This window comes from Hyalella azteca, unplaced genomic scaffold (assembly GCF_000764305.2).
Source record: "Hyalella azteca isolate HAZT.00-mixed unplaced genomic scaffold, Hazt_2.0.2 contig1289, whole genome shotgun sequence".
Taxonomy (NCBI): Eukaryota; Metazoa; Arthropoda; class Malacostraca; order Amphipoda; family Hyalellidae; genus Hyalella; species Hyalella azteca.
The window spans coordinates 196436-214695 of NW_025931612.1; the positions used below are offsets into that span (position 1 = coordinate 196436).

The 18260-nt window shown below is 42.4% G+C and overlaps 1 protein-coding gene across 3 annotated transcripts; it reads left to right on the forward strand.

Moving 5' to 3' along the window:
* The first annotated feature begins 212 nt into the window (after positions 1-212).
* On the forward strand, positions 213-17715 carry LOC108674070. 3 transcript variants are annotated; one of them, XM_018161969.2, is made up of 15 exons: positions 213-398; positions 1002-1117; positions 1781-1894; positions 2251-2457; positions 3706-3804; positions 4228-4360; positions 4892-4993; positions 5943-5992; positions 7400-7564; positions 9201-9281; positions 9569-9654; positions 10016-10086; positions 10483-12775; positions 13234-14099; positions 14345-17715. In XM_018161969.2, the coding sequence occupies exons 1-15, from the start codon at positions 332-334 to the stop codon at positions 14782-14784; spliced, it is 4890 nt and encodes a 1629-aa protein (XP_018017458.1). In that variant the 5' UTR covers positions 213-331; the 3' UTR covers positions 14785-17715. The 3 variants fall into 3 exon arrangements, with proteins under 3 accessions (XP_018017458.1, XP_047737959.1, XP_047737963.1); XM_047882003.1 differs by lacking the exon at positions 9201-9281; XM_047882007.1 differs by lacking the exons at positions 7400-7564; positions 9201-9281.
* The last annotated feature ends 545 nt before the right edge of the window (positions 17716-18260 follow it).

Below are 18260 nucleotides of genomic sequence, written 5' to 3' on the forward strand. Positions count from 1 at the left end.
ATGCGGCTCGTTGCCTGGCGTGGTTATCGCCGTTGTATGGACTTGCAACGGAACACGACATCGATAAGGCGATAAGACATCTTGAACTATGGAAAGTGAAGTGTGTGCAACAATCCTTGCAGTGATGTATGTGTTCAAATCAATATAATGGACCCGAATTTAGTCTTAAATTGAAAAAGAATTATGTCTAATCATGTTTTCTAAAATTTATTGTTTGCATCTCTGTTTTGTTGTGATTTGAAGGTAAAATGGCAGTGTTCCGCAATGCTGTGGAGATATTTATTTAGGAACTTGCTGGCGATGTGCGTGTTAGACATCTAAGGCATGAACCATGTCCGCTGCCATGACCATGAAGACCTCGGCAGCTGAATATTTTGCTTCCCTCTCGCCTGTCAAATGTGAGTAAACTCTCTACTTGATCCCCACTTCTGAGTATGATTTATAAGCAAAGTTTTTGTAATGAGCGAGCATTGCTATTCGCATTTTTCCAAGCTGCATATGATTACGGTATACTTTGCAGTGAGATTTGATTTATGGTCTCGTTTATGGTCTCGTCAAATGTGAGTTTCGTACCCAAATGATTGGGTTGACGTACATACGATCTTGTTATTAGGGCTGTTATTTATTCCATTACTATACTAAAGGTGATGCTAGCGATCAGATTGTCGATGTGTAGATAATATCTAAATAAAATCATTTAAATTTCCTGTATAGATTCCTAGTTTAACTCAAGGAGGTGGAACCTGCATTCAGAATAAGTAACTGGTCAAATTGTCCTATTAGTGAACTTTTTTTGCACGTATCATTAATACGCTATAGTACTGGGCGCTGGATAATACGCTATTGTATTGTTATACGCTGGGTGCTGAACTGAGTCCTGCCCAAGGACTAAACAAATGATCTATACGAGAGCAAAAAGTTGGTCGGTATTCTGACCAAGTCTTACACTCGTTGCAATAAGTGTGTTGTAGAGCGCAGTCCTGAGTTACTCTCGTGTACAGGTGACAGCCGAGCAGGGGGCGTAGGTGCTGGCAGTCGCGGGGGGCGCTGCCACTGCTGCCCCTATGGCTACCACATCGACCTGGACTTTGTCCGCTTCTGCCACAGCCTTGCCAAGGTATGTTCATGCACATACGCTGTTTTAGTTGTATTTGAGCACTGAGAATGCTATTTATCAATAATTTATTGAATTTTCTAAACTTTGTTGTACATGAATGCTTTGCGATTTCTCAGCTAATTGAATCATTGCTGAAGTCAAACTTTACCTACCTGTTTTTTTTATATACCAGTTACGTACTAGGCATCTGATGTTGAAATAACGTTGATTAAAGTGTAGACAAGGTATCGTGTATAAGCACCCTATCGTACGCGTATCATTCTGTGCCATATGACCGCTTCTTCTCCGTTCTTCATCACTGAGATGTTAGCGCTTCCTCTTCCTAGCCAACTTCGGCTCGTTGGCCGCTTGAAGCCTGCCACCAAATGTTAGTGATAGATAATTTTACATACCTCGCGGTCTACTCGTTTGAGTAAAATTTCGATGGAATATTTAGAGTTGTCTTTTTTGTTATTTGTCTACACACTTGATCTATAGCACAAGTTTTTTCATCGACTTTGATTAATTAACATGTTAAATATAGTGGACTAAGATATCATGTCGCAATCGTTTCACTAGCCGCTGTTCCAACACGGCTGTTTTCAAACACTCAATCAACTTGAGTACAAAGTGAGGTACGGATTGCAATTTACTCGTGAGTAACTAAACTTGTGATGACAACAGGACAACAAGCAGGAGTCTGCCACGCTCAGGAAGCTGAAGCTGTCCAAGAAGCAGCGGCGCCGGGAGACCCACAGCATGGAGATGATGCTGGGACTCGCTTCTCACCAACAACAGGTCACTTTATTCTACATTTGTACTTATAACATTTTTATCTTTAGCACTACAACAATTACATTTCAGCTGAAAATTTTTAATTTAAGATTCAGCCTTAAGTCTGACATTCATTCATGTTACACGTCATGTACAAATAAAAGATGTTTATTTTCATGCCATGATTTTTATATGTAACTACCCAAATTTCCCCATTTCCATCGTAAAATAAGACAAACTTGCTGACGTTGCCTCATGATGTGAATAATTTTTTACAATAATAATTTATTCACATTAACTTGTTAAGGTTAACGAACTCTAAGACAACGTTCATTTTAATTTCTGGGTTAATGTTTTCTCACCTCTCTTTTGTGTGGCAGGACGTGGGTGACGTGGCGGGTGTGACTGGTGTGACAGGTGTAACGGGTGTGACGAGTGGAGGCAGGGACCCCCCACCACCACCCCCAGTTCGCGGCAACTCCCTGCAGCACCCGTCGCTGGTGTCCAGGCGCATCACAAACATCGTCAGTGCCACACCCAGCGTCCCCCACGGCCGCGGCCACACACCCGCTGCTCCCCACCTTCAGGTATGGGGGGCAATACCTCCCTTCTGACACCCTCATACTCCCCTGATGACAAATGCGGTGCTGCTTGAGAGGAATAGACTGCTGGTTGAACGGTGATACTTCGATTACCGTAATTCTGCTTCTGGGGCCATACTTTAAAAATTCGCTAAGTGAACGTAAGTACTTACGCTCTATTTTCTTGTCTATGATTGGTGGATTTTGCTTGAAAGGCCGTCAATGATTGGCTGATGAACTTACGATCTCTTAACTTTTTTTGAAAGTATGGCCCCTGAAGTCTAATATTATGGAAATACCGCACGTCATCATCCCGTCCCCGATACAATAATGATGCTTTTAAGTTGTGGGACTGGATAGTATAAAAGCCGAATTCGGTATGGATGATGAAACAAATATTCCCTCTTAAAAGATTGTAATACTTTCATGGTGATAGAAACGTGATAGAAGTGATACTCAGGTTTATACAATTGGAATGTTTTTTAGCATAAACAATGAATGGTTTTTATCGATGGTACTTGTGTAAAGATAATAATACTGGGTAATACTAATAAATTTAAGGCTTGGTGAACACGGCACATGAGGCTCCATTGTGTCCAATGTTTGATTGGTGTTGGTGGTAATTTTGTCAAGAATGGTTGGTAGGTATATAGGTAGGTAATACAGTTGTGAAAATGTATAAATATTTTATCTAATAATCTATAAATTTATTTAAGGCTTGCGTCACATAGTTGTGGTCACACCAACTCAGTCACACACCAACTCAGTCTACATGATCGAATAGGGTTGTTTGGTCACTGATAGTCTTCAATTAGAATTACTTTATTACACACATCCATCCACCAGCTACAGTATATCCACATGCTGGCCAAACTGATATTTCATCGGTGAAGAAGACTTCGTCTCGAACGTCAAGTCTTAGGAAACAAAAGCAATAAATATAGAAATCAATAAGGCAAAACTAATAACTTGCATACCTATACCGGTATCGATTTACATCAATTCACGTATCTTAATTTAAAATACACGTCAGGACCTCACACATGACATATCTCTGCTTGTGCTTCACACCGCATAATTATATATATAATCGTCCACCTTCCGAATTCCGACCTCCGCAAATTCTAAATTAAAATGTCAATATACAAATTCAAAATGACAAATGAATTTCAAGTAAAATTATACGCAAGATGATAAAATATAGACAAGTTGTCCCTTACAACATTCGTGTCATTAATGTTGCACTGGACGCAGGCGCTGAACGGTGACGCGCGCCGCAGCCTCGCCGACCGTCGGCCGAGCGACGCCCTGGGCGACCTCAGCGCCACCGAGGCGGCGGCCAGCGCCCTGCAGGTGGGTTGCCGCCCCCCATCTCGCGCCCTTAGTGTGTGACGTGAGGCTGGTGCGCTTAGATCTACACTGAGTCGGTCCCTAAGTGACAACCAAAACCTTACTCCTTATAGAAGAGTACCGGTAGTTAGGTACTTATTCCAAGTGCGAGATCTCTTCTTCTCAAACGCCTGTGAGCATAATCGATTTGATTACCCATCCAAACGCCTGTAAATATACTCTACTTTACTGCCTCAGTTGACACAGCTCTTTCTACTAGTGCCTTTCTTACCACCTTTATCTACCTACCGCCTCTGTTTATCTCTACTTATGCTACCATTCCTACCGCCTGTTTTTCTTTACTTATGCTACTTTTCTGTCTACCTCCACCATAACTCCTACTTCTGTCCACCTCTACCATTGCTACTTTTGTCTACTTTACTGCAGGAAGCGATGCAGGACTTCGAGGATACGCTGGAGAGCTCCCACGACAACAGCTCCCGCAGCCGCCCCACGGCCGCCCCCAGCGACACCCACGCCGCGTGGGGAGCCCTCGCCCCGCACCGCAAGCAAGCTATCGGTGACTAACTTGTGTGCACGCCATGCACAACTGTGTGTACTTGTATAGTTCATCTGTGTGTATAGTTCGGTGTGGTTTGTTCTTACGCGAGTGTGTGTATAGTTCTGTGTGGTTCTACTTGTATACAGGGCCGTTAAAACTTTACAATCGGTGTATATGTTGGTATGTCATGGCAGACGTTCTTTTTAAATTAAAGTTTGATTGATATGTGCGTATATATATTTGACGACTCATAATATATGGAGATTCATATCAATGGCCGACTCTTCACCCATGTTTTTTGATTTGTATTCCTGTAGCTGCATTTCTAAGACCGCTGTTCCGCTCACTCTACTCAAATTGTGTTGCGTATTTCCTCGCACTATGTGTCTTGTTCTCTTATTCTTAACGCTTTTGTCGTTCTTGCTTTCTTGGAGCTTTGTGTGGCTGTGTATGTGTTATGGCTGCTGTTACAGGTTATTATTGTTACATGTTACAGCTTATTATTGTTACATGTTACAGCTTATTGTTACGTGTGTCATGCCGATGCAGGAGGCGTAAACAAAGCCATGGTGGCATCAATGTTGGCTCAGGCTGCGGTGAGCGGCGTGCGTAGCGCCAGCGTCACGCGCTCCAACAGCCTCCCTCGATACTGTGAGTCTGTAGTTTCAGCTCACTTATTTCATACGTCACCATCCATGCTGTCAGTAGTATCCCTCACGTCACCTTCCGTAACGTCATTCTAGTAAGTCTGTAAGACTGTATAAGCTCTTCAAGTTACCACCAGCCAGTCATAGACCAACACCTCTTAGCTGCAGTCCATCGCAGTCTAACCTTAGACACATCCACCACGTCTGTCGGCTCCGGTACTCGCTTGTCTTACTCGCGGTCGTGTCGTCAACTATACCTTCTTAACTACCGGTACTGTAATAATAACTCATAGTGCCTCAACCTGTAATTTTATACTTAATAATCACTTTTAGTGTTGCCTATATCTCATTCTCCTGCTATAGCATGGACAATAATAAGAACCTATTGAAACTCAGATAATCTTATAGTTCATCTAATGAAAATTAATCAACGAATGTCATAGGAAAGACTTCGTTGACAATAGTGCTGCTGTTGCTTCTGTTAATGCTGTTGCTGCTGTTGTTGCTACTGTTAATGCTGTTGCTGCTGTTGTTGTTGCTACTGTTAATGCTGCTGCTGCTGCTGCTGTTGCTACTGTTAATGCTGCTGCGTCCTTATATGTTTAATCTAGATGGACAAATGCGACTGGTGGTCTAAGCCAGTGACTAGTTTTATTGAAGTTCAACATTTAATTATGATCGTGACAAATACGTATACAATTATCAAACTGAAAGTTGACGTGCATCACGTTAGTATCAATGCTATACTACAGTGCCACGCTCTCATCATGTTAACCTGCATCGCTGATGATGCATCCTAATCCTTCATCACGACAGAATATGTCGGTTGTGCCCTCATATACATCACATGTTCTTGGTGTCTATTATATTACTTGTATTAATTATTTATTATATTATTATTTACTAATTATAAATTTGCGTGTGTTACTCGATTTTCTCTTCATTTCGAGCAGTTCCCGACGAGTCCACATGGTTCTCCCGGGGACGGCCGTCACCACATCAGGTAAGAAGACTTGAATTTTTTTTTCTTTTGGCAATAGGTTCTGCATTGCCAAGAGAGTTTTTCTAGCCTCGGACTTTTATTCATTGTAATGTTCTTGCGTTCATACTGAGGAATCTCCATTTCCTTTGTTTCGCTCATTAGTTATTCCTGTAGTTTAGAATTTAATTTTAAATTCCAAGATGATTTTTGGGTCAGTTTGGCCATTCGAGTCTAATTTAGGTCGCTAGACTCGTTTCCTATATAAGAGTCCTACTCAGAAAAGTGACGTCCAAATATTGTCCAAATAGTGATGTACTTTCTGCTCGCAGCCCCAGTTTGCTGGACCAAACTGGTTCAGGATGACACACACAAGGGCAAAAACTAAAAAGTGCATCACTATTTGGACAAAGTATCGCTCATTTCTCTGAGTGACTCGATGTTTGTCCCCGTGAATGCTGTACGTGTATGATTTGGCTTGCTCTCCATTTTCAATTTGATTGCCTTTTTTCAACATTAAGGGATTCTCGTGTTGTAATAATAATTTCTTGAAATGTTTTCCTTTGCTTCTCATGCTGGCAGTACTGAAACAAGTAAGTGTGCTATAGCTCGTGCTAAATATTTATTTCTAGTATAGAGATTGCACCGCGAAGTACAGAAATTGATTTGAAAGAAACACTGACTAGACATAGATAATTTCTGTCGACTATGACCCGACGAAACTTGTGTGATTATATTCATCACAGTGACTCACTTAAATTAACCTGATGAATGTGTTGTTCGTGCTTCGCATTTGTTTGTTAATTTATGAAATGATTTTTTTACGTTAAGCCTGAGCCTGTACAGCGCACGTGCCAGGTTGAGTGACGATAATGGATTCATTAATAAAATAAAATGCCTTTTAAATGCTAATTCTTTTGTTAGGCTTCTTAATTATATTTGTTAACTATCTTGGCTTTTTTTACTTGTGACCCAATGATTTAACGTTGTGTGTTCATAATACTTATTTTTTTACGTTAACTTTGCGTGTTTTTTATACTGTTTCATGTGAATATGGTTTTCTCTAATCCAACGTTACAATTAATTCCTTATAATTTTTAATTTATTCACAGCACTAAAGCTTGTCACCGCGCCACCAACTTACCATTAATTGCGTGACACTCACACGCGTCCGTACCACGGCTTAGCTACATAAACGTTTCGTTCAACTCTGAATTTGTATCATTTTTTTTTTCTTGGAAGCGTAAAGTCAAGTCTATTATACAAATTCTATTTATTTAATTGGTTCATCATTTTCTTGTGGATAATTGTCAAAATTAAAAAAAATTCGATGCAGTTTAACTTAGTTTTGATTAAAATCTCGTTTAACTTGACGTGTGGTACGGCGCGAGTGCATCGTGCGCACTAACCGCCTTGCTTGCCGCCCCGCAGCCCGGCAGCGGTGGCGGCGGTGGCGGGGGCCACATGACGCTCAGGGAAGCTTTAGCCTCGCTTGAAGCTACTAAAGGTGGCGGCAGATACTCGCCCCCGCCCCCTCCTGACGACCTCATGAGCGTTACTTCCACAGCGTCGCAGCTCTCCACCAGCACCTTGCAGGTGCTCCTCGCACTGCTTCATAGACATTTTGCATACAAAATATAAGAAATTTTGTATAAGAAAAATAACTATCATTTGCGCCCGGAATGTCCCCCAGAAATACGCGCTGAAGTATCGTCTGGAGCCGAAAAAGAGTATATTGCCGCTTAGTCCCAGAATATTGCAAAACAAGTCTTATATAAATCTATATAAATATATAAAAAAATCATATAAATCAGATAAAATTTGATATTCTCATGGCATAGATTTCGTTTTGATTGAATCGATAATAAAGTCTCTATTGTCATATCTAATGAACCTCTTGCAACTTAAATTTTGCTATCCAATCTTATTTTCTCCCTTCGTTTCCCTCTCTGAAAAAAGGGTAAACTAAATTTTGAGTCGATATTCACACTTATCTGATATATCAGTTATTTTGCGAGCGTTATTTCGCTATCGTCATGTTCTATAATATTTATCTAGAGCTCAGTCACTAAAATATCTTGCGCTTCTTACACGCTTGCAAGCCAAGTATCCAGCAATGTTACCTTCACCGGGCCTGCTTTATCCGCGATGTGCGTTTGTCTGCTTCTGTTGCAAGTACAGAATACCTACCTGCGCTTGCATTTTTTCAGAATGTGCGGTATTTTTTTGTTTGTCTGTAAGATTTGCTATAAGATGTGCGGTGAAATAAAATATATACGGTACTGAAAAAGTCACCGCTTAATTACATCTATTTCGGCTTCCACTTTCATTTAATGTTTGTTTACGCGTGTTTCTACGAGTTCTGCTCTTCAAATTGTCTTTTATACAGTTTTGATTTTGCTTTACTTGCTTCTGAAAGAAAAACAGTTTGCGATATGAATCTGGCTCCAAACGAGATCAAGACCGGAATTTACAGATCTGAATTGCTGTCAACGTGTTTGCTTGCTTTAATTTCAACTAATTTTATAAAAAGTTGATCGCCTTTCATTCTTTGCTTTGTGGCGCTATGCTTGCAAGCATACCTCACTAATTTATGCTTCTGATTTACTCTCTGCCTCGTCGCCATCGCCTGAACATGGGAGCCTCAACCAAACTGCTGGGTTGCTTCGTCAACAACACACCCTCGTTTATTGATATTGCCGAGCACAACTGACTGACTCAAAATTTGACTAGTTCCTTCAACATAACGCAACTTGGCCATAAAACTCGAGTACATTTCGCCTAATAATGGCTGTTGGTAAGATTTTTTGGTGGAACTTATCTGCTCAAAACAATGGCCGTATTAACAAAAAACGTATTAACACTACTTGCAACACTTGGTTACCTACCGACATAAACTTCACTGTTAACATGGCGGGGTGAATTGACGAATACATCTGGCTCCTTGCTGATGTTGACGACGTACAAATCCGACCGCTCTTTGCCACATTTCTATGTCGCGACTTGACTCGATCTCGCGGCTTGACGCGATCTTGTGACTTGGCTCGATCTCGCAATTTGAATCTAACTTGCAACTTGACTCGATTTCGCGACATGACTCGATATTGCGAATTGACTCGATCTCGCGACTTGACTGGATATCGTGACTTGACTCGATCTGGCGACTTAAATCGATCTTGTGACATGCCTCGATCTCATGCGAGACGCGTGTTCACCGACGTCCTGACCGCAGTCCATCCGAGACCAAATGGCGGCCGGTCTCAGCCGCTTACGAGAACTCGAGGCTGAGGTAGCCAACATCCCTCACTTGAAGGTAACGATATGTGTGCTGCGAACCTGGCACCTTTGGTCCTTTTTATGCTCGTTTGTTCAGCTTTTATGTTGTTCTCTCTGTCTTATCTGTGCCGTCTCGTGTTGCTAACCGAAAAGCTTTGTTTTATTCATCCACCGTAAGTCTATATTTTTTGCTTTATAGTTCAAAATATACCATTTTGTTCTGTGGTAAAGGGAAAATTATCATAGAATTTTCATATTTTTAACGATTTTATTTCTATTTAAACAAGTTCATGTTCTGAAAGTCTGTTGTTTTCTTATCATCAGAAGGAGCTGGATAGACTGCGGTGCGAGCGAGAGCAGCTTCAGGAGGCGGTTTCACAGTCACGCAAGTTTACTAATGTAGAGATGAGGTGAGGTTCAATGCTGGGAAACTGTCACATATATGCATTTCATGTGTGTTATTGACGAAGATAAATTCCTGTTAGCCATTGTAGCCCAATCTTGGGTTACTGTGGAGTACATATGCCTTTCATGTGTGTTATTGATTGACATAAATATCTTTCTCGTCTAAATTAAATAACTGTGTCGACTAATCGTGTGTTACGTCACTTGAGTGAAATCTCATACAATACGTTCAATTTTTAACACTTGTACGTTTTCTTGTTCATCACCGCTTACACCGAATTTCACGACTGGAATTTTTACACCTCACGTTCATTATAGTCATTTAATATAAATAACTATATTTATTATATATTTAAATTATATCAGGCGAGAGGTCGTCTCGCAGGACCTCAGGGAAGACGCTGGCCTCCCCGGCAGGCGACGTCGCAGCCCCTCACGTGAGTCTCTTCGAGGAGTTTTTATTTCATATTTATTAGACTGTTATGGTATTCTTATTTCGCTCAACCCACAGCTTATGATTCATGAGACTTATTTTGACAATTAGTTAGCAGGTTATTTGGGAATATTTGTCTGCTCTGTCTGTACATGTACCTAGTTTCCTAGGACATAACAGTGGCTGCTGCGTGCAATAGTGATGATAAAACTTGACATAAAATTACTGGATATTATTCGCTTGATGTATTACTAAATCCAAGTAAGCTTTTTGTAATACTAAATCAGGAGAAATACCTGGTTCAAAAGTCCCGCATTAATAGAGGGACACAGCTTCATTATCTTCTTGCTTTAATCGTATAGAGCCGTACTAGAGCCGTATTTGGAATGATTTGTTTCAGCGGTGCGTGTCAACTTGGAAGAATTCTGCTCCTATCGCCGAGCTCGAGCGAGTTCAGTGTCTGACTGCTCAGATTCTGAATCCGTTGCGTCTGAACGCCCCTATAGAGCAGCCAGATCCATGACCACCGCCAGCGCAAGCCGAAACAATAAAAATTCTTTCAGTGATAACAATGAACGCTCAAATCTTTCCAACGGCCAGGCCAAGTCTCCGGTAAAGAATGAGACGTTCCGCCATAACGGAACGCACAGTCTTTTCATCAGTGAAGTAGGAGACCGGCCGTCGCAGCAGCAAGGCGAGAGGGAAGGGGTCAATGCCTGGTGGGGCACACGAGGGAAGGAGAAGAGGGACGCCTCGACGTCGTGTCGGGTGCTCACACGGGACGTGGGCATCGTTCATGCCGTGCGGGTTCGTTCCGTGGGACTCACGGCGGACATGACGTCGAAGGTCGTGGACCGCGCGGTGTCTCCCATGAAGGAGACTTCATCGCTCAGGGACCTCAAGCGACCGTCGGTGGCGAATCTTCTCACCGTGGACCGCTCCACCCAAACCATCGAGGAAAAGAAAGATGCGCGCACGAAGCTACTCAGTGAGTTGGGTCGCCAAAATTCCTCAATAATAAGCAGAATGTCTGAGGTCCAAAAGGACCCTCCAGCACTTTTGTTTGATAATTCAACGAATACAGAGAAATTGGTCACTAGGACACAAGCGAATAATACTGACCAACTCCGCGTTAGGAACCAAAACACGAACACCATTCTACTGGCTGAGCAAATAATTACCAAAGACCTCGTGGACGCTGAGGTTAATGAACGCGTTCATTTGAGGGTACAAGAGTTCATGCAGCAAGCGCGGGAGGATTGGGAGGCAGAATTGGAATCGCTTGTAAACGAGAGGGTAGAAGATCAAGTTGGAACAATAAAAAGGAAGTATAGTCTGGAAGTCGATAAAGAAGTGAATGAGAGATTAACTTATAACTTGGAAACTGAAAAGCTGAAACTCGAACGTGAAATGACGAGAGAAATTGAGTCTAGAGTCGCCATGGAAGTGAGCAAGGCAAGGGAAGCTTGGAGTCTTTCGGAACAGCGCAAATTGCCTACTAAACCTCTTACTAGAGACAGATCCACTCAATCTGTCCCTGTGCTTGAGCCTAAAATCGACGACGAGAAAAAGACGAGCGTGCGTACCGTGGCCGTAGGTGAAGGCAGCGTCAGCGACCTGCTGTGTGACCGTTGTTGTGTTGCGAAACGTAGTATCGGCTGCAGTTGGGACAAAGTAACTGACGTAGTTTGCGACTCGTGCCAAGACCGCAAGAATGCTATCACGCTCAAGCCTCTATCAAAATCTTCCTATGCCCAAACTGTGCCTCCCATCCCTAAGATGTTGTCTTCTGCTTCGTGTCAAACGTCGGTTGCGAGCTCCAAAACTGTGGGCACAAATACCGTGTTTCTGCCTCTCAAGAAAGAAGAAAGACCTGCCACCAGTCCTGTTGTCACTCCTGAGGTTGAGAGACGACCTTTTGGTAGTTCCAGCATCAACATCTGTGATAAGTGTCACGACACGATTACTTCTGTTGCGAAGGATATTGTTGGCACTTCTGGGTCCACTACATCTCTTGGTTCCGGCCTTCCAGTTATCATTCCGCTTCCACCGTCAGGAAATTCATCTAAAATCCCTCGTTTGGTGGATCCATTCAAATTGGAACCGACCCTTGGAGAAGTAGGAGCTGGTTTTGAAATCGACTCAAATCTAAGAAGATCTGATAGTCGTTTAGACCGACTTAATCTGAGTAAGGAGCAAGAGTCTGCTCACGTCCAGCTTAGGAAGAGGTCGTCTAGCACTGCTGACGATCCCAGACGAAATTCTTTGCCTCCTCCAACTGAAACTACATCTGAAAAGGCGAAGGTTCCGTTTAACAGACAACAAACTTACACAAAGCTGGCCGATGAAGACTACAAAACAGGTGTTGGTGAGGCATCTACTACTGAAGTTCAGTCCAGAAAGATGTCGGCGCTTGAAGAGCAGGAAGAGGAAGAAGGGAAACCTGGTGCCGCAGCCACACGGAGAAATGTTAACGTTTATCGCCGCGAACGGAGCTCCCCTGAAATCTCTGTAAAGGAAAACTGGCCTCGACGTGTCCCTACTTCTGCAGCTAGAGACGTTGCCGGTAAAAATGTTGCTCAGCCGTCAACAACCGGAGTGGACAGCTGGCAGCGAGAGATGACATCTTACGAGAGCAAGCGAGAAGCGTCGAGAGGGTCTGCCGAACGCGAGACTGAGAAGCCTGACGCGAGGTGAGTCGAGGGCTTTTTCTCTCCGTTGTTTGCTTTAGCGGCATGTGACTGATTGCTTGGAGATGGAAAAAGATACAAAATGCATTATTATTACATGTATTGTATTTCACATTTATTTGATGACGAAAAAGCCAAATGTTCCTTTTATTCACTATGGTGAAGAAAAGAGATAGCAAACGAGTGACATTAATACCGTACTTGTATTCAAGTAAACGAGTGACATTAATGATTGAAATTTGAGGTTATTGTTCACATTTGTTTCCCCAATTCAGTATTATTATAAAACGTTCGTGAGCTGTGTGTACAGAACTTTTTTCATCTGCATATATATTTGCTATTAAAACCATCTCAAGTTTCATTCATAAGTTTGGTTTTTGGCTCAACTGTATCGTTACATACTTGTTCAACTAAGTGTGTATGTTAATACACACATGCATAATCTATAACTTCTCTTGCAGCGCACCGAGCCAACAATGCCAGGAGCTGTCACCCTCCACTCCGAGGAAGGCCACCCCGTTCCCCCAGCCACCTGCGCCTACTGTCAATTTGTCAGCAGCTTCTCCTTCATCTTCTTCTTTCCAAAAGTCATCCTCGTCTCCTCCTCCTGCAAGTAGGGCTGTAGCGGGACAAATTTCAGCCCCTGCACCCCCTGCTTCAGATGGCGCTGAAGCAGCTCGCCTGCATCGCGGAGCTTCAGTCGACGAGAGCGAGATGCTTGACTCTGGGGACGAGAGCATCGTGGGCAGCAGTGTTGCTGACTCGTACAGCGTTACATTGGACGGCCGAGCTCCTCGACAGAAGCTGAAGCTCAGCCGTGGCTTACGAGCAGCTCTTAAAGTCCTCAACGACAGCATCGGCAAACCCGTACGCTCGGGTCAGCAATTGACCAACGCTCTGAATATCATACAAAGAGACTGGTTCAAAGTGTCCAGCCAAAACGACTCTGATCCTCACCTCGTTGAGGAGTATCTGGATGTGTTCGAGATGCAGTATTCCAAAGGCCTCTTGCACCGCGTCGTCAACCTGGCTGATGTGAACGGCAACACGGCAATGCACTACGCCGTGTCGCATGGAAACTTCGATGTGGTTTCCCTTCTGCTAGACTCGAAAGTGTGTAGCGTAAATCAACAGAATAAAGCTGGCTACACGGCCACGATGCTGGTATCTCTTGCGCCCATCAAGTGCACGGCTCACGCGGCCGTCGTGGAACGGCTCTTCTCGATGAGCGACGTGAACGTCAAGGCAGACCAGCACGGCCAGACGGCCCTCATGCTCGCCGTCAGCCACGGCCGTCTCGACACCGTGCGCCTGCTGCTCGCCGCTGGTGGGTGTCTCCTCATTTTGATTCACATCTTCACCTTTGTTTGTTAACCTTTTAAAAATAGTTACAGGATTGTATAGAATTTCTTAATTTCTGTCTAGTGTGACTACCTTTTATGATAAATGTCAATTGGACTTCCATGCAACTGCCATTCCGGAAAATAAAATTATCCGGTTTTGCATCATTGGTTTATGATGGTGCGTAGCATTATTCCTGTCAGATTTATGAACTGAACTATTATATTACAGGAGCGGACGTGAACATCCAGGATGACGATGGCTCGACAGCGCTTATGTGTGCGGCGGAGCACGGGCATCTAGCGATCGTGCGCTTCCTGCTGCAGTCTCCCGACACGGACGCGCACCTCGTCGACAACGACGGCAGCTCCGCCCTGGCCATCGCAGTGGAGGCGGGTCACAAGGACGTGGGTGTGCTGCTCTATAAACACATGAACCTTGCCAGAGGCTCGTCGCCTTACTCCTCCCTGCGGGGCCACCGACGTAGCCGAACTCCCACCCTACCGCGGTCGACGACCCACACGCCCCCTGCCAGGTTCTCAGCGCCACCCTCGCCGGGGCGGTCCAGACGAGGGTCTGGCCCGCCTTCACCCCCTGGGTCACATCACAACTCCCCTCACACCGTCAGACATAAGCCATCGTCTGCGTCCCTTTCTAACCTCAACTTCTAATGTTTCGTTCAATTATGAATCTTATGAACACGTTCATGGTGATATCGATCCGCTGTTTAAGGTATTTTTTAAGCTTATGTTGTTCAGAATCTAACACACATGAAAATCTTTGCATGTTGCATGCGTAATACCGTGTCATAGTTACATTAATTGCCTTACTAGCCGCATCCTCACTCGGATGTCAACTTTATTTATGCTATTTCCATTGCTGGCCTATTATTGCATCATTGCTTGAGGGAACTCTTCCTGTATGTTCATCGGTCGACGATCGTTGAAACCTGGTGCCAACCCATGTCGGTTATTTCGTGTTGTCAACTTGTGTAGATAAGATATGATGGCGCATGAAGATACGATGAGCCAGGATCATGAATTTTGTGGCTACTTGGTTGCGTTCGGTAGCGTTCTTCCCATTCTTTATGATTTATTTAAAGAATCGCGGAATGATTTTAAACATTTATTTGTTTATCTTGCATCTGATTTGCGTTTTGTCAACATTCCGTGCCTCACGGACCACTAAATTTTAATGTATTGCGAGGTAATCAGGCTTTTGGAATTTTTCCAATGACCTCTCATGGAAAACTTAGGACTAAACTTCCTTTTTATCTATTTAATAATTATTAACTGAATACCGGGTAAGTGAAGTTATTCCTTGACGTTTACTGAATAAAAAATGTTATTTATCTCGAAGTAATTTAATATGATATTGTTCCCTTCTCACTTGTAATGGTTTTACTGAATCTTTGTTACTTTGGTTTCGTTGGAGAAGCAAATGTATTCCTTCCCGCTAATGTTGTTTGCAGTGTAATCTAACCGTTCATGCTTTGTATTTGTTCACTGAATAATGCGTTTTCTTTGTCTATTTAATGTTCAAATTGGGTCTCGATAAGTCGAACTCTAATTTAAACAATAAGGCACTCGCCTGTTGCAAAGCAAAAGCTTTGATGTTTTTAGTTGTTTAAAATTTGTAATATCTATATTTAACTTTGACTGCAAATGTGTTTGACTGTGTTTATATTGTTCCGCCTCGGATGTTCTTACCGTGCATAATAAGGAACGCTGCAGCTTCTCAGTAATTGCAGATGTTGGTATACTATCTCACGCTGTTGTTGGTCACCCCCGAAATACGTATGAGGGCGTTTTCTAGAGCAATCTCATTGTTACGTCTAACCGTTTTTAAATTGCTTTTCTTCTTATTTGCTACTTAATTTAGCCACTATCAAGTCCCACTTGGACCAGCCTGCCGACAACAACCCTAACAAAATTCGGATGTGTACCTGGCACAGCAACAGGTCCCTCTTAGGATTCGGGGAGCGCTTTATAGAAGTCGCATATTCCCTCTTTGGTCGGACCTGAAGTGCAGCCTCGGGGCAGCACTCAAGCTCTGTATGACTTGGCTTCGGTCAACACATGTTATACTCTCGGGCGACTATAAAGTGTGAAAGTAAATGATCTTTAGGATCTGATTACGATCGGGTGCCCAAGCAGATCCAGACTAACTTTCGGCGAGAATAAACAGGAGTGTAGTGATTCCAGGGCAGAAGCTTTGGTGTTGCCCGAGTTTTTATTAAATAATAGTCTTATGAGGATAACAGTCTTATGAGGTTACAGATGATAACAGTCTTGTGAGGTTACAAGCTTGTGCAATTTGCTCGTTGTGGTGGTCGTTGATTTTTTAAACGTCGCTGGAACGTTTAGATAAAGGGGGTAAAATTATGTCAGTTCTTAATTTGTTTCTGAGCTTTATCAATATTTATCGTTAGAAGTTTCCAATATATCCTGATAATTTCCTCGGTCTCTGTTGCATGTATCATTTCACGTCGCTTCCACTGATTCTAGAATGTTTTTAAAGCCAAGTTGCTTAGCGTGCTATTGCAAAGGTCGCCAGATCGTCCAGAGCTCATTGTTGCCTTATTACCAATGTTACTTTTGTATGTTATACTCTAGCAACATTTCTGAGTAATGTTTGCTGCAGTTTGATCAGAAGATCAGATGAGAATTGGGTAAATAAGAGTTTTCGCCCTGCAAATATTGCACGACAACGTTCAACTTGTCAGCCTCTTTACCACTAATGTCTATGATGTCAACATAATTAAGCCAAAAATGTACAAATTGGGAAGGAAGGAAGATCTAATGCAAGTTAAAAACAAGCTCTCTTAGCTGTTAATCGAAACTGGCGTTTGCAGGCCATATAGGCACTTCACACAAATCTTTCCGTTCATCCTCTCCTACGTGTAAGGCGAATTCACGGTTCCATCAGTAAGGCAAATTTTGCATTCGATCGTAACGTTTGCATTCCATTTCATTCCTCGTAACTTGATTGATTAAAAATGTATCTGATGTGTGCATTTCAGTTTCTAAGACACGTGTTAGGCTTGAAGCAAGTGTTGTGCTACCAACAAGCAATTTTTTCGTGCTGCCAAAGCATTTTTATGAAGTTCCATATTTTTTGCAATTCTTAATTCTAGCAGCTTGATTTTTTTTCATGATAAGCTTTAAAACTTCGTTGCTTGCGTGACTTGTACCGGTATCTCTCGATATGTTTTAATAGTTCTTTACTTTCGCAATAAAGCTTTATAGATGAATAGTGCACTTTAAAAACGAGTTAACCTATTCATCATGGACAAACCATGGCGATCATGCTTTAATCAATGGCGACTTCTGCGCACGAGGTGATTGTCATTAATAAAAGAAATAATTGTTTTTCCCTAATTGTGTGTTGTATTGTTGTGGGTTCAATACGAGCATTATTGTAATGGTTAATAATAAGTTGCGAGTTGCAGCTGTCAGTGCCAAATATCGGGGGTTTAATACCTGTTGGCAGCTCATATGAATCTGCTTTTAAAAATTGTTACAAACTATACAGTTTAACTTCTGTGTTTAATTTTTACTTATATCGGGATGCTTCCTTGCAAGTATATTGTATCAGTTTTTATTGTTGTATCAGTTTTATTCTTTATTTTTATTATTGTATTTATTTATTGTATCAGTTTTATTCTTTATTTTTTTAATGCAGCTTTTATTACGCATCCCCGGAAACAGGGATGCTCCATTGCAAAAATTTTTCCATCAATTTCGATTTTATTAATCGTGAAAAATTGTCTTCTAGTGCCAAAAAATAATAGTTTCATTAATAGTTAATGAGTTCAGAGTGATCAGCTGGCGGGAAGTGAGTCTGTGGTTGAAACTGGTTGACTTTCTTATTGAAGCTGCGGGCATAACCTCGTGCCTGAGATGGTTGCGTTTGTCTCTTGTTATTATTTTATGACGTTCCTAAATTGGGACGTTATTTAATGACGTGCTTAAGTTGGGACGTTATTTAATGACGTGCTAAGTTGGGACGTTATTTATTGACGTGCTTAATTTGGGACGTTATTTAATGACGTGCTGAAGTTGGGACGTTATTTAATGACGTGGTTAATTTGGGACGTTATTTAATGACGTGCTGAAGTTGGGACGTTATTTAATGACGTGGTTAA

Excerpts from the sequence above, each read along its gene's own strand:
- LOC108674070 (XM_018161969.2), top strand. The coding sequence starts at position 332 with ATGTCCGCTGCCATGACCATGAAGACCTCGGCAGCTGAATATTTTGCT. Across the intron at positions 4,994-5,942 it reads CAACAGCCTCCCTCGATACT|TTCCCGACGAGTCCACATGG; the intron begins GTGAGTCTGTAG and ends CATTTCGAGCAG. Across the intron at positions 14,100-14,344 it reads GCGCCTGCTGCTCGCCGCTG|GAGCGGACGTGAACATCCAG; the intron begins GTGGGTGTCTCC and ends ATTATATTACAG.